Genomic DNA, 16,584 nt, shown 5'->3' with positions numbered 1-16,584 from the left:
TGACCCATCTTCCCTAAAAGGTAGTATGTATGGAATCCTTATTTAAAGCTAGGCCTCTGTAAGCTAAAGGAAAAGGTCTAGTCATATTGCAGTTGTAAACACAAGTGTTCCTACATCCACACTCTGACACTGACAAGGTGCTAAAGGATCCAGGAGAAGGACATTCTTTAATCACATTGGCTGCCTCACCTCTTTCCACATCCTCAAACATTTATGAAAACAGCAGTCTCTCTTCCAAACAGTGAAACTTCCCTGCCAGCCCCTTGACAGCATACCCTGTACAGAATAAACTTTTTAGTAACTATTTTTACTGCCCTCCGTATACTGCATCACGTAGCAGTCTTGACTCCCAGACCCTGGGAGCCACTGCTGGACCTTGAGTAGAGGGAGTGAGGGTGAGGCTGGGCATTAATCACCAGCATTTCAGAAACCCCAGGGAGGGATGATTTGAATCCTGTAGGTTAATGGTAGGAGAAAGATGTAGAGGAAGACCCCTGCCAGAGGTCTAGGCAGAGCCTTATGAGGCAACACACAAGCCAGAAGCACCAGGCCACACCGTCAGCAGTGTGTGCAGCTGGGATTTGGCAGAAAGGGAGCTTTGCTTGCTGCACACAAGTGCACATTAGTCAAGTTTTATGGAAAAGTCTCCTCAGAATATATGGCAAATGTCCACCTACAAATTTCAGTGAAATCATGACTGGAAGTCTAAATACCAAATACTCAACTTGCTAAAAATTTCCCCTATTAATAAGGATAAACTTTGGAAAGAGGACATCTGAACAACCAACACAACAAAAACAAACTTATGAAGGGCAGAATAGGGAAATACAAATTCTAAAACCTAAGTCATCTCAAGGTATGTATCTCAGACACACTCTGGATTCTGAAATCTACCATGAATGGTAAATAGCAGAATCTGTTAATGGTTGAAGAAAATATAAAGTTTGTGTGGGGCTGGTCCTGCACAGGGTTTTGGGGGGTGGGTATAAAAGGTCAAGTATAGTTGCATTTTGCCAACAAGAGGAGGTCTTTAGGGCCAGAAAGAGAGGGTGTGGAGGGCAAGAAGAGACCCAGGGGCTCCCTGCATCCCCGAAAGGCCTCTTTACCCAGCCAGCCAGAGGCTAAGTCTTGACCAAGGACCTAGACAGAGTTCAGTGTGCTTTTTGCCCTTGCCCCCAGGGCATCCTCACCTTAAAGCATAATCCTCCCTGAGGCCCCTCACCCTTACTGGCTGGCTCCTTCCACCCAGGCTCCCAGAGTTCACAGAGAGTGAGGAGGATCAATGGCACCTACGACTATTTTGGGTTCAATCACTATACCACTGTCCTGGCCTACAACCTTAACTACTCTGTCATCTCTTCCTTCGATGCAGACAGGTAAGTCTTTAAGTCAGCCAACTGGGTGCTGCAGCAATCCTTAAAACAGAAAGCCCAGCTCTTGGAGGGCCTGCTGACTGCACACATCAGGTTTACAGGGTGTTCACCAGTTCCTGAGACCCCAGCTGCCATCTCCAGCAAATGGGAGACTTTCCCAGGTACTTCCCACAAAATGAACTGCTAAATTCTTTGAAAAACTTTCAAGTTATTTTATTTATTTTTCCTGCCAGATTTGCTTTACTTCTTGGACTGAGTCAAAACAAGTTTTTCCCCCCTTTCCAAGGTAAAGGTCAAGTTATTATTTCTGTATTAGACAAATAACGTGTATTAGACACGTTCAGTGGGCCGGGAATGTAGCTCAGTGGCACCATGCCTGCCTGGCAAGCGCAAGGTCCCAAGTTCAGTCCCCCATGGGGGTGGGGGACACTTGTTCAATGGAGAAAATATTATAAAACAAATTTCTGGGCCCGAGGATTTAGCTCAGTGGTTCTGCCTGCCTCATAAGCACAAGGTCCCGAGTTCGATCCCTGGTACCAAAAACAAAACAACAACAAAGAAAACAAATTCCTGGCATTACATGTGGTGGTCATCTATCTACATCTCTGATAGTTTAATATCTTAAACATAAATGTATTATTTTTTATAATAAGCACGATTTAAATGTGTATATTTTGTTCCCTTTCGATAATCTTTACCACTAGCTCTGGATCTGTCCAGGTTTTTTAAAAACAAGTCCTCATCCCTCTGTGCCCTCTCTGCTTGGTTAAATCACCCAAGTTGGGCTTGCAGAGTGCTGTGAAGACTTTGAAGTGCCCCTTTCATTCTGACTCTCTTGGTGTCTCTAGTGCTGGGACTGTCTTCCCAGCAACATCTACAGCTTATAAAATGGCCTACATTCAGTTCAGCTGAGTAAGAGAAACCACTCAGTCCTTGGGAAGACGAACTGAGGGAATGAAGAGCTGCTGACCTCTAAGCAGGAGCCCATGGAGAGTAAGGGTTCATGAGGAAGGCCGTTCCTCCACACAGGTGAAAGGCTCCAACATGGACAGCTGAAGTGGCTTTCCCAGTCACATCAGCCCTGAGGGGGCAAGCAGAATGTGTGAAGAGCTTTTAAGGTCATCTGATTGTTCTGAATTTAAGTCTAGATGAAACCTAAGTGTTTCCCTACTATAAACCTGCTTTTTTTTTTTTCCAGCAGGAAGATTCCTTTATATGTGTGTGTGGGTGTTAGTATTTTTCAGGAAGACTCCTTTATGATGGCAAATTTGATAATACACAGTTCTAGAGTAGGGCCTCAGTTGCTGGACCAAGGGAGGCAGGGAGGAGGCCTTCAAGGGACCAAACAACTACAGGATCCACATTATAGATACTCAGGCCAGACACGGCCACCCATGCACCTCCCCCCAAAACTCCACCCACCAGCTAGTCAAGAACTGTTGCTTTCTTTTTTTGGCTGTTGAAGATAAAACACCCTGATGACAAGATTTCAGCACAAGAAGTCTCTTTCCAGTCATGACAAATATGGATATCCAAGCTCTTGATGAAAAACATTCATCTTTCTTCTCTTGCAAGGACCAAAGAGATAGAATTTTTTCTTTATGATCTGTTGAAATATTTATATACACTTAAAAAACCAACTAACAGTCCATCCTGTGCTCTGTTCCTCTGGACAATTCACGATCACCAGTCAGTCCAATAGCTAGAGACACCTGCTTTGTTTTCTGTAAAGAGCCTTGTGAGATTTACAAAACAAGACCTAATCTTCAGTCTTTTAATTCATAGGGGAGTTATGGCCATTACAGATCGTTCTTGGCCAGACTCCGGCTCCTTCTGGCTGAAGATGACACCTTTTGGCTTCAGGAGAATCCTGATCTGGTTGAAGGAGGAGTACAACAATCCTCCAATTTATGTAACAGAGAATGGAGTGTCTCAGAGGGGAGAGGTAGACCTGAATGACACTGCAAGGATTTATTATCTCTGCAGTTAGATCAACGAGGCCCTCAAAGGTAAGAGAGGCCACCCTTCTCCACAGGCCCCTTCACCGCTGGAAACACTGCCAGTGCCTGTAGGAGGGGAGCACTGCCCTATAGGACAGGACCCTTCCTAGATCCTTATCACAAAGCAAACCCAGCTGCTCCACTGTCTGCTCCCCACCCCACCCCCCATGCCTCCCTGGTGTCTGAAGAGCAGGGCATTCCGAGGCAGGGCCAGCTGGAGGGAGTAGTTGTCTTTAAGTTCTGTCCCTTAGGCAAAAACTGGACATCCTAATAACTTTGGATGGAACTGTGAGAGAGGCCAGAAAGTGATACTGAGAGAGTCAGTCCAGCTAAGGAAATGGTGAGGGTTCAGTTACTGATTTTCTACAGGGAGGAGTGTTGCTGCTCTAAGGTTCTGACCCAGACCAACACACTGATGCAGGGGTTAGCTCAGGCAGCCCATGTTCACCAACTCCCACTCAGGGCTGAGCTTGTCTAGAAAGATGCTGGACGCACTACAGCTCTTCTATAGAGCCTGCCAACAGCCATGCAAAAGGAAGGCAGCCCACACTCACCTTACTGTGCAAGTTGGGAGAACAGGAAGAACTGTGGCAACTTGGCTGCAAGAGACCTGGCAGCAACGTGTCCTGAGGCGGGTTCACACTCTGGCATGTGGTAGCTGTGCAGGATAAGGTGGACCTTCATGGATACACGGTGTGGACTGTGATGGATAACTTTGAGTGGGCCACCGGCTTCACAGAGATTTGTTCTGCACTATGTGAACCACACTGACCCTTCTCTGCCAAGAACCCCTAAAGAGTCAGCCAAGTTCTACACCTCCATAGTCCGGTGCAATGGTTTCCCCAACCCTGCATCATGGTCTCACCCTTGTCTCCAGCAGCTGGAAGGTAAGGAACTCTGGGAGGGACCAAAGCCAAAGGCTGAAGGAAAAGAGAGAGACAGGGTCTTTTTCAGTCTGTCTAGTTTATTACCTTTCTGTCCCTCCATCCACTTCAACTGACCAAGATTTTGAATGTTCCAGACAATCTTGGGATGAAAAAAAGACACATAGGGCCAGGCAGGGTGATGTACACTTGTAATCCCAGCACTCTGGTAGGCAGAGGCCGGAGCATCACAAGTTCAAGCCCAGCCTGGGCAACATAGTGACTTAGTAAGATCCTACAAGACCATTTGAAAATAAAAAAATGAAAACAGACTCTGGAGATGTAACTCAGTACGAAGGCCCTAGGTTCAGTCCCCAGTACCACTTAAAAACAAAACAGGAGGGTCAGGGATTTAGCTCAGTAGTTCCACCACCGGCCTCATAAGCACAAGGTCCAGAGTTCGATCCCTGGTACCAAAAAAACAAAACAAAAAACAGAAAAGGACCTTTAGGGCCACTGAAACCCTAATGTAGTAATGAAGTCTAGATTCTTCTTCCAACCATACCACAGCTTGCTGTGTGCTACTTCAGGCAAGAAACTAGACAAGTGCATCTGGGCAGTTAAGAGAACCAAGAGAAATATGAAAGCAGTGCTTCAAACAGCACCAAGTGCTTGCTGAGTGACTGAAAAAGTACAAACCATGAAATATTAGACATTTAACCATTCTAATTGCCACAGAGACTGAAAATATCAAAGTATTTATTCAGAGGGTCTTAAGTGGATCAGCCACATTCACAACAGCAAAGATGGCTCTGGCTATGCAGGTTTGGGTACCATCTCTTGACTGCACGATGCCAGCTTGGGGCTATGTAGGGTGACAGAGATTTGACTCCTGTGCAGATCAGCACTGGAATGCAAACCACCCTTTGTTGTCCTCTCCTAGATGCTGAACCCACCACCAGCCCGGTGAGAGGAGGTGCTGTTCCTAGGGTTAATGCTCGGCATCAGAAGCACAGACAGCTTTGTACGTACTCTTCTCTCACGCTTCTTGGAGTCTGTGGCTTGGCATTTCTATCATACAAGTACTGCAAGCTCTCCAAGAAAGACAAAACACAACCAAGCCAACAGGAATTAAGTCGTATGTCTTCATTCTAAAAAACTCCCCTCAAGTGCTGTGAAGGAAGCCTACTTAGGATTTTATATTCTGCCTATACTAGATGGCTTCACTGAGGCTTCTCACTGTTAGAGATGAGTTCCTGATTAAAATACGCACCCTGATGCACTACTGGGAGTTCATTTGGCCATTAGAGGAGCCTGCAGGTGGATTTTTGGGAATATATAGATACTGAACTTGTCTTTTGTAAGTTTCAGAGTTTTTGTTTTTTTTTTAAAGATGAAACTACAACTAAAAACTAAAAATCTTTTATAAGAAATCAGCTCCACTATGTAGGTGAACTGCAGTGCCATCTCTTGTCCTGTCTTCACACTCTCCTAGTCTCATACTTTTGTGTTACTCAGAAAATAAAAATAGGACACAATGCATAGTGCTATCTCCTACTTCCTTGAGAAAGTGAGTTCAACAAGTTATGAGACCATTCAAATCATTTGGGCTCCTACTCCGGACCTTGTGTGAGGCAGACACAGCTGAGCTAAATCCCTGGCCCCTCCCCTCCATCAGACCATTTCTAAGGCCCCAAGCAAGGCTGTCAAGGCCCAGGTTAACTGGCCTTTGTTCGTTTAGCCTGTTCTCCTTCCTGCACAATTTGTCACAGCTCTGAATTCCCTGTAGGTCCTTGAATATCTCATAGATGTTCCTATCTCTGCAAATACTATCTCTACTGCCTATGATGTCTTGTCTTCTGAAAATGCCTTCAAGCATTTGCTCAAATAATGAACTTCTTCCCCTGGATGGCTTCTCTGAATTGCCCAGGCAGATCTTCCCCCTACTTTGATTATAAATGTCCCTTCTTTACAGCTTGACTGCATTATACTGAAATTGTATTTCTCTGCTACCAGCTTTTTTTTTAATGTTACTAAGGGATTGAACCCAGGGCCCTCACACTGAGCTACATCCCCAGCCCTTTTCATTTTATACTTTCACATGGAGTCTCACTAAGTTGCTGTTGGGTTACCTACATTGAGCTCAAACTTGGCAATCCTCCTGCCTCAGTCTGTAGCTCAAAGGTACAGTACTTGTAGCATATACAAAATCCCAAATCTAAACCCTAGTGTCATACATACACACTGACTTTTGGCTAGGTTTAAGAGTGATATGCTTATCCTGCACGCATTCCTTACATGAATTGTCTATACAAAATTCCTACCAAAATGTTCACTGCCATGAGTCCCAACCTGGAAGTCAGGGTGGTGTATTTTTCTCTTAGAAAAACGCAGATGGAGTGGTTTTAAAAGCGGTATTAGACATTTCTTGGCAAAAAGATTAAGGATCATAATCTATCCATTACACTTAAGCTCAAAAAAGGAACTGGGGGGGCACAAACAAGATAAAAATTTCACACATTAAACTTGTAAGAGCTAGGATAAATCTATACAGGAAAAAAATATTAAAATAGAAAGTTGGCCAGGCGTAGTGGTACATGCCTATAATCCCAGTACTCAGGAGGCTCAGGCAGGATTGAGAAGAATTCTGTATTCTTTTTGGTACCAGGAACTGAACTCAGGACCTTGTGCTTGCCAGGCAAGCATGGTGTCATTGAGCTAACAGCCTCTTTAATAAATGGTGCTGGAAAAACTGGTTAACCACATGCAGAAGAATGAACTTTGACCCATATCTAACACCCTGAACTAAAATCAAATCAGAATGGATCCAAGACCTAGACAAAAACAAACACTGAAAACAGCTGGGAGGTAAAACAGGTGCTAATTCTTGAAGTCTTACACAGGCAAAGACTTTCTAAACAGAACCCCAACCGCACAATAACACCAACAATCAACAAATGCGATTATAGCAAATTTAAAAAGCTTCTGTACAGAGGCCAGGGATTTAGCTTTGTGGCTTGACACCTGCCTTGCAAGCACAAGGTCCTGAGTTCAATCCCCAGTATGGGGAGCTGGGGGGATTTGTAAAGCACAGGAAACAACAGAGTGAAAACCTACAGAATGGGAAAAAATTTTGCCAGCTAATCCTTGGATAAAGGACTAATATCTAGAATATATAAAGAACACACCAAAAAATTGTACTCCCCCCTCCCAAAAAGACCCAATCAATCAAAAACTGGGCAACTGAAATGAACAGATACTTTTCAAAAGAAGTATAGCAGAACAAATAGGCTGTAGGTACATGAAAAACTGTTCAGCGACTCTGGCCACAGAGAAATGCAAATCATACCATGAGATTCTATTTTACTCCAGAAACTGGCTATTATCAAGAATCGAGTAACAATTATTGGCAAGGTTGTGGGAAGAGGAACACTTCTCTATTGTAGTAGGAATGTAAACTAGTACAACCACTATGGCTATTAGTATGGAGACTCCTCAGGAAAATCAAAATAGAAATTTCATTTCACACACTATTCCTCTTTTGATTTTCTTAAAAGAGTTAAAGACATCTACAGTTATATATGCATACTCATAGCAGTACAACTCATAATACTGGTAGCTAAATCTTGAAAGTGGCCTATATGTCCATCAACAGATGAACTGATTTTACAAAGTGCTTTATATATATACAATGGAGTACTTACCCATAACGAATAAAGTTGACCATTTGTAGGAAAATGGATGCACTTTCAGCCCATTATGTTCAATAAATCAAACTCAGGTTAAATGGCATATGATTCCTCTTACATGAGAAGCACCCAAAATATATACAAGATAAGAAACAGGGGTAGACTCTGTGGAGATGGAAGGGGTTCTTGGGATGAGGGAAGATAGGAGAGAATGGAGAAGTACATATGATCAAGATGTAGGGCTGGGGATGTAGCTCAGTGGCACCATGCCTGCCTGGCAAGTACAAAGTCCTGAGTTCAATGCTCCATACTGAGTAAACAAACAAGGACCAGGGATTTAGCTCAGTGGTGCCAGTGCCTGCATCACAAGTGCAAGGTCCCAAGTTTGATCCTCAGTACAAAACAAAAACAAAAAACCCAAATAAAAGTATAACAGGCTATTATTTAAAAAAAAAACACGTAGCCAGGCACTGTGGCGCACGCCTATAATCCCAGCACTCAGGAGGATCACTGCAAGTTCGAGACCAGCCTGGGCTACACAGCTGAGTTTCAGGTCAGTCTCAACTACATAGTGAGACCCTGTCTCAAAAAACCAAAAAGGAAAAAAAAAAAAAAAAAAAGTAGTATGTGTATGTACCAATTCTCTTGTGATGTTTATTATGTACTGCAAACATATACCAATAACATTTTTTACATTAAAAAAAAAAAAGCCGGGCGTGGTGGCGCACGCCTGTAATCCCAGCACTCGGCTAGGCTGAGGCAGGAGGATCGCTGTGAGTTCGAGACCAGCCTGGGCTACATAGTGACTTCCAGGTCAGTCTCAACTACACAGTGAGACCCTGTCTCAAAAAAAAAAAAAAAAAAAAAAGGAAAGAAACAAAGGCAGCAAGACTTAAGACCTAGGGGTCATAAAAGAAAAAATACTGAGCTAGGAAGGTGCCACACACCTATAATCCCAGCACTCTGGGAACCTGAGGAAGGAGGATCACAAAATCAAGCCCAGCCTAGCCAATTTAGTAAGATCCTGTCTCAAAAAAAAAAAAGGTTTGAGGATGTAGCTCAGTGCAAAGACCCTCAATACAATGAAAGGGAAGGAACGGGGACAGGACAGGACATAAATGTGACCATATAAATACCATGGCAAAGATTATCATCCATATACTAATCAAAAGATAAAATTTATAACATAAAAGGATTTTTCTTAATGTACATGTAATTCTTATAAATCAAGAAAAATATGAAAAACATTAGCAGTTTCAAAATAATCCAAAAATGACAAATTTTAAAAGATGATCAGTTTCATTCTACACAAAGTTCATATAACCTGCATGCAAGTTTTCATCTATAATTTTGACAAGGATGAATAAGTATGATAATACAGTGTTGGCAAGGGAAAATATTTTCATAAACTGTTGCTGGGAGCTGAATCCACATAAAAGGTGCCAATTTGATAATGTTCACAATCCAAACCACCACAAAAACCTTTTAACTTAGTGAACTATAAAATCATATTAACAGGTACATTTTTCACATTAGACTATACCTTTCTCCTCTAGGATATTAACTGCAGCAATTTTGAAACAGAAAAATAAAACTAAACAAGACATTTCTAATAACCACTGAATGCCACCAGTGCATAGACAATTAAGTTGGGGTACTTACATCAAGTAGAATGCTATTCAGCCATTAGTAAGAGTGAAGTAGCCATATGCTGACAGGGAAAGATCTTTATAAGTAAAAAAGCAAGGTGCAGGGTAGTATATATAATATGATCCCATTTATTTAAAAATAAAGATTACATATTTGCTTATATATGCAAAAAATTTTTCTGAAAATTACATAAGAAACTGTTAATAGAGGATACATCTGGGGAGTAGTAATACTGGGGGTAAGATGCCAGAAGGAGACTTCATTTTCATTTTATATCCTTACATATTATTTTGGATATCTTACCATATTTTTTTAAAGATAGAATTGAAAAATCTTCCTATTCAAGATAATGTATTTTTATGCATATTTCTCTAACATTTATATTTGACTTTCTTTAAGACAAACTGACTTGAGGTACTCAATGTTTTTGTAAATGTATTTCTAACAGTAAGGTCACACCAATTTGGTAGGTTTATTTTAAAAATTACATATTGCTGCAGGTTTAAAGATGATAAAACTTCAAATGGGATGCTTACTGGAGAATATATTTTTCAAACTCACTTTTTAAATTAAGCAAATAACAGGATTACTGTAGAAGACTGGAAAAATATAAGGGTACAAAAAGGAAAACCAGAATCATACAACTCTTATCAGTATTGTTTTGTTTTCTTTCTTTACACATATATTAATATGTAATTCTATCAATAGATGTATTTACAAAGCTGAGATCATAGTGTACTTACAGCTCTGTATCCTGCTTCTTTCCAACACATAACGGATGCTCAATAAACATATGTTAAACTGAATTATTCAATTAGTATTGTACCATTTCTCATGAAAAATTGCTTCTACAGAACACATTTAGTTGGTTTCTAGTATTTAAGTAAAATACACTTTATATGTTTCAATGTATCTTTACGATCATTCCTTAGGAAACATTATTGGCTCAGAGTACAAAATACTAAAGATCTATTGGTATTCACTCCTACCAGTAGCATAGCCTACTCTCACTGTATCCTTGCCAACACTATTACCACCTTACAAATTCACTGTTATTTCACTGGTGGAAAACAAAGTTTGCTGAGAATTTCTTCCTCTCATTCCAAAATAAAGTCAAGGCTTTCCTACATATTGATTCAAAAGCAGTACTGTTCTATCTAAACACAAAGTATCACACAGCCTTTTTAAACACCATTAAATTTAGTGATCACTACTACCAAAATTATTGGACTTAGTATGTTAAGTCAGACTAAGATTCTGTTAATAATAATCAGACCAGTAAAGGTGAATCTTTCCACTTTTGTCCTATACCACAGGTACTTTAGGTCCTAGAAGTGAGATTACTAAGTACAAAACATCAGTATAAAGGTAAGAGGAATACTAGGTTATAGACTAGCAATTCTTATCTGTTTTGTATCAGATGAGAAGATCATAAAGTTATACAAAGCAATGTCTCACTGACCTAGAATAAACATTAAGTGAGGTCAATGAGTGTCAGAAAATGTCTTTCCTTAAATGACAATGGTGTGGGGGGAGGTACTGGAGATCAAACTCAGGTCCCTGTGCTTGTGAGGCAGGCGGTGGCACCACTGAGCTAAATCCCCAGCCCCCTTAAGTGATAATTTAAGGTATGCTATTTTATTGAGATAGCTTAAAAATGCTGGGAGGGGGTGTGCATGTCAAATAAGTGTTATCTCATCAGAGCCATGTACAATAAAAAGATGCTTAGAGCAAAAATAAGATCATTCTGATTTTTGAAAAAGATTTTTTATTCAGTATTTAAGTAAAATTAAAACCTACAAGATTTTGCTTGCAGCTGATGAGCAAAAAAAGAAAAGTTAAACATAAGTTTTCATCTGATTGGCTAGTTAAAATGCTCTAGGAATTGAATTACCCAGTGAAATACCAGTTACTTTGTGTGGGCTTAAGAGTCTTGGAGAAAGGAATATTCTAAACAAAACATGCCATCTGAAGAGGGACTAAAGGGTACATAAAATACTGAAGAAGCAGCTGACAGAGTGAGGCTGTGGCAGACCTTTTGATTCTTTTAGGCATCTAGCAATTGTTACTGTATGCAAGGACCTAGCAGCCAGTTATTTTATTTCTTGACTTTTTTGAGTTAAACACTTTCACCCAGACCCTCTAAGCAAGAATAAACACTTTATAGATCAGTTGGAAAACATAAAGCAGACCCACTTCTCCAGTAGAGTAAGAGAAACAATGATTATTGTACATATTGTACTTGCTGTACTACATCTGCTGAGTAGAATTTCCATTCCAAGTATTGTTTTCATCTTCACCATCATCTTGAGTCCTCAATCTATATATCTTCCCTTCCTTTTTAAAATCTTCTCCTCGTTTCTCCAGCACTCTTTTTCTGACTGGTTCCCTAATATAAAAGAGGGAGAAGAGGAAAGAGGATATTAAAAAAACAACAGTAGGGCCAGGGATTTATTAGCTCAGTGGTTTGGTGGCCTGCCTTGCAAGCGCAAGGACCCGAGTTCAATCCCCGGTACCAAAAAAACCCCCAAAACAACAGTAATACAAAGGTATTTCCTTCATACCTTCATTCCTACAGTATAAGCAACTATATTTTACCTTTTTTAAAATAACTCCAAGGTAAGGAAAATCCATGGGAAATAATTGTTTCTACTAATGCAGTACTAGATTGTATTAGTCTTTTGGTAGTTTAACTTTATCAGTTCTCTAAGCCAAACCAGCCAAACCATATTTTGTTTCAAAATACAGTATTTCTTGATGATTTATTAAGCATTAGAAGAGCCTGACCATATACTAATCTTTTCTCTTTTATTTATACAAGCTGGTATACTTACTACACAGCACCCTAGAGGCAAAGCTCCAGGCAGCCTACACCATGACCTAAACAAAAATGGTCAATTAGTAATTTTTAATCCTCTCAAAATCTTTTAGAATGACTTACAACTAAGAATAACAAGTATTTCCTCATGTGAAAATAGGAAGGAAATTGGGGTGAAATTTAAGCTAAAAGAATTTTATAACTATGGGGGGGAGAGCAAAACAACAAAATAAAGCTTCACCCTTAGATGTATCTTCAACACATTCTTTGTCTCAAGACCCTTCCCATTATTTGAATGTTTTAAAACACTACACAGCAAGTTATCGTACATTAATTATTACAGTATTAAGTGCTTCTATAAGAGTTCTAAGCCAGGCATGGTCACACATGCCTGTAATCCCAGCACTCGGGAGGCTGAGGCAGGAGAAGCACTGTGAGTTCAAGACCAGCCTGGGCTACATAGTGAGTTCCAGGTCAGTCTCAACTACATAGTGAGACCCTGTCGCAAAAAAAAAAAAAAAAAAAAAAAAAAAAAAAGTTCTGAAGTTCAATACTAAAAGCCCTACTCTAAATGCCATTCTAAAACTAGACAGAATTCCCCCATGTCCTTGACTTACATATTGTAAGAGAGATGTAACTAGTTTTGCTTCCTAGTAGTCAAGAAATAAGTCAAGTAAAGGTTAATCAGTCTAGTCATAGCATTTATATAACTCATCTATAGAACCAATGGAATGCAAGACTACGGCTCTCCATACTGACAGCAGACAGAGGCAAGGATTTTTAATACATAATACAGGATTGAAATCAGAAATACTTATTAAAGGCCCAAGACTGAAAAGCAAGTACTATATACAGTGGAAACTTGGAATTTAATTCTTTCCACAAGTCTGGTCACAAACCAAAATGGGAAAATGTGATTTGGTTCTTATCCAATTCAGTTTGTAATCAGAAACATGGAAAGAATGAAGTTCATGAACCAAGGTGCCACTGTATAATGTACTAATTATTAGAAGGGGATATAATCTCAACTTCCAGAAAAATGCTTCCTGTTTACTTGTTTCAAATATGTATAATCTTACCAATAAGAGATATGACTTAAGGACTGGAGATTTATCTCAGTGGCAGCTCGCCTGCCTCACAGGCTCAAAGTCCTGAGTTCAAGCCCCAGTATCAAAAAAAAAAAAAAAAAAAAAAAAAAAAAATAAAAAAAAAAAGTTTGACTTTAAATTTCCAATGTTGTCTGTATTACCATTTAAACCTTTGCTATCTGCAATAAAAGTAAGGCCTCTTGATTTAGAGTAATTAAAGTAATTTTCAGGGCCGGGTATTTCGCCCGATGGCACTCTGCCTGCCTAGAAGGCTTAAGGTCCTGAGTTCCATCCCCCATACCAAGAAAAAAATAAAAAAATAAAAAATAAACATAATTTTCAGATGGAGCCTTCGGTTTTAAGGGAATGTCTAATTTCCTCAGTTTGATCCACCTCTGAATAATCTAAAAGACTGTCAGCCAGCAGATCAAAGACATACCAGGATCCAAATGATCTAAAGCACAATATTCCTCTAAAGAAATTATGCAAACTGTCTATGAGCAATGAAATGAATTACCTTATTAGGCAAAACATGGTTACCAAGAAAGATATTACATATGGGGCTGGTGTCTGATCTGCCTTGACAGTTATGGATAAGGAGAATTCAATGAGTGAAATAATTTTTAAAAGTTGCTTTCCAGGCCGGGGATTTGGCTTAGTGGTTCCACTGCCTGCCTCGCAAGCACAAGGGCCCAAGTTTGATCCCAGTACCAAAAAAGAAAAAACCTAAAAAAGTTGTTTTCCATGCATTAATTTTCAGAAAGCTGACTCAGAAAATTTAGGTAGTGAACTTCTAGGATGATATAAAATTCCAGAACATGTTTTTCTCTCCACCATAAGGTGGGGCACAGGGACGGACAAATATACCAGTAAGAAAGTAAAGTACCCTTAATACAATTCTTTGTTTTGAAAAGGTACTGAGCTATATTCTACAAATGGAGAAAACAGACATATACCTTTTTTCTGATTTGCTAGATGATGCAGGGTTTGAAGGTTCTGGTGATGGTGTTCGCACTGAAGTCTGTGTAGGAGGAGGAGTACTAAATAAGAAGTTGCTAATCAATCTCCAGATGGCAAGAAATGGATAAAGTACTGTCCCCAACAATGTCCAAATATCTCCGCTGGAAGAATGTACAATGGATGTAGCTGGTCTTCCTGCCTAGAAATTTTAAAATAGCAAACCTAGGTAAAGATTGTATCAGCAGAATCACATCACTGAAGGTTCTAGCTGCATCTTTTATTTGGAAAATGAGATCTTATGGATTTTGGTTTGCTGCAAGAAAGTAAAATTACCACTTTTGCTCTTTTCAAGTATATATAAACTTCTGGGAACTCTTGGGCTCTGTTTTTTGGTGTTTTTTTCAGATAAGGTCTCACTATATAGTTCAGGCTGACCTTGAACTCACTATGTAGCTTAGGCTGATCTTGAACTCATGGCAATCCTCCTGCCTCAGTCTCCCAAGTGAGGCTGTAGTCTCCTACCTAAGATTACAGGTGTGCGCCACCACCCCCAGCTTGGAGCTCTGATTTTTAAGAGTACTTATACAAATTAAGAACCAGTTCTCAATGGTGAAATAAACTGTCTTATGGACAAAAAATGTTTCAAAACTCAATAAACAAAAATGAAATTCTGATTCATGAAGGACTGTTTTAGTTGGGAGGTGTGTGTGTGTGTGTGTGTGTGTGTGGTCCTAGAATAAAGGAAACTACACTAATCAGGACACAGAAGACCTAGGATCTCATTCCAGCTATGTCACCTGGGACTTTGGTATCACTTAAGCTTTCTGAGCATCCTTTTTTCATCAGAGATTAAAATATTGTTGTAAGGATCAAACAGGATAATATATTTGACATTTTGTTATTTTTATATTAATGTTTTTTAAAGATATGGTAAAAAACAGAGTTTTACTTAAAAGACATTAAGTCTGTATATTAGACAGATACTCCATATTTTTAAAATTTGGTTTGTTTTTTTCATTTTTTGAGACAAGGTCAGGTTAGCCTTGACCTCACTATGTAGCCCAGGCTGCCCGCAAACTCACAGTAATCCTCCTGCTTCAGCCTCCCGAGTGCTGAGATTACAGGGATGCACCATTATTCTTGGCCTTCTCCATATTTATTTTCTTTTTTTAAATTTTGAGACAGGATCTCAATAAACCACTAAGTTCCTTAGGCTGGGCTTGAACTTGTGATCCTCCTGCCTCAGCCTCCCAGAGTATACAACCACATTTGGCTTTTGTTTTTTTATTTTCTTTAGTCACTTTTTATAAATAAAAATAGGCGAGGAAAAAGCTGAAAATTATACTGGTACCTCACAAGAATATGTGCAATAAAAATACAAAAAGCACAGGATAATTGCACACAAATTTATCTATTTTTTGGATAATTTGGATTTTAATTACCCCAAGGACAGTTGCCTTTCCCTTCTGCTAATATAAGAAGTGACCAAAAATAAAACAGAGAAGTGTAAGAGAAAAAATGTGTATATACGTACTGGTAACAGCACCACTGAAGCACTTGGAGCAAGTTCCAAATCTAGTAATTTCTTTTTATAATCTTCTTTGGTAAATTCCCTCCTGGGAAACATGGTTGCTAATGAAAAATTACCGTAAGTACTGCCAACAGTCTGTAACATAACAGTAAGTTTAAAAACATTACAAAGGTGCCTTTTAAAACAAAATACCACATTATTCACATGCATTCAAAACGGCTGCTTTAATTAAAATTGTCTTAATTCAAAGGTTACTTATTAAAAAAAGCATCTACAACTGAGAGATGACCAAAAAATAGCCAAGAACAGTTGCAAAAACTAGATAAATAATCTGACTAAAAATGACAATTATAGGCTGGTGTATGGCTCAGTGAGGCACCTGAGCAGTTGTAGCATGTACAAGGCCATGGGTTTCTCCCCAGCACTGCAAAAAGGGACAGTTGTATATCTCCTTTATGTGTGGCTTCAGTTATTCATTAGCTTTCACTAATACTTGGCAAACATATGTTAACATTTCATAAATATACATTATGGATTGTTTTGAGACAGAGTTTCCATTGTGTAGTTCAGGCTGCCCTTGAACTCACTAGATAGAACAATCTGGCCTCGAAC

The 16,584-nt window shown here is 39.6% G+C and overlaps 2 protein-coding genes across 2 annotated transcripts in view; one reads left to right on the top strand and one right to left on the bottom strand.

The window, feature by feature from the left end:
- Positions 1–5,391, top strand: part of Lct (lactase) — a 44,901-nt gene extending 39,510 nt beyond the window's left edge. The window contains 9 exon segments of the mRNA XM_019204844.2: positions 1,250–1,270; positions 1,272–1,376; positions 3,159–3,382; positions 4,032–4,107; positions 4,109–4,260; positions 5,180–5,204; positions 5,206–5,238; positions 5,240–5,272; positions 5,274–5,391. Coding sequence (XP_019060389.2) covers positions 1,250–1,270; positions 1,272–1,376; positions 3,159–3,382; positions 4,032–4,107; positions 4,109–4,260; positions 5,180–5,204; positions 5,206–5,238; positions 5,240–5,272; positions 5,274–5,391 — 787 coding nt within the window.
- Positions 5,392–9,369: 3,978 nt separating this feature from the next.
- The window catches only part of Ubxn4 (UBX domain protein 4), a 55,873-nt gene continuing 48,658 nt past the window's right edge, over positions 9,370–16,584 (bottom strand). Inside the window, exons 12-14 of the mRNA XM_010606152.2 lie at positions 15,976–16,107; positions 14,438–14,640; positions 9,370–11,964 (exon numbers count right to left, since the gene is read on the bottom strand). Of these exons, the coding sequence (XP_010604454.2) occupies positions 11,826–11,964; positions 14,438–14,640; positions 15,976–16,107 (474 nt within the window). The 3' untranslated portion in view covers positions 9,370–11,825. The remainder of the gene's footprint in view (positions 11,965–14,437; positions 14,641–15,975; positions 16,108–16,584) is intronic.

Source organism: Fukomys damarensis, unplaced genomic scaffold (genome assembly GCF_012274545.1).
Source record: "Fukomys damarensis isolate Sample0158 unplaced genomic scaffold, DMR_v1.0_HiC HiC_scaffold_29, whole genome shotgun sequence".
NCBI lineage: Eukaryota > Metazoa > Chordata > Mammalia > Rodentia > Bathyergidae > Fukomys > Fukomys damarensis.
This window is presented reverse-complemented; position numbering and strand designations above follow the sequence as displayed.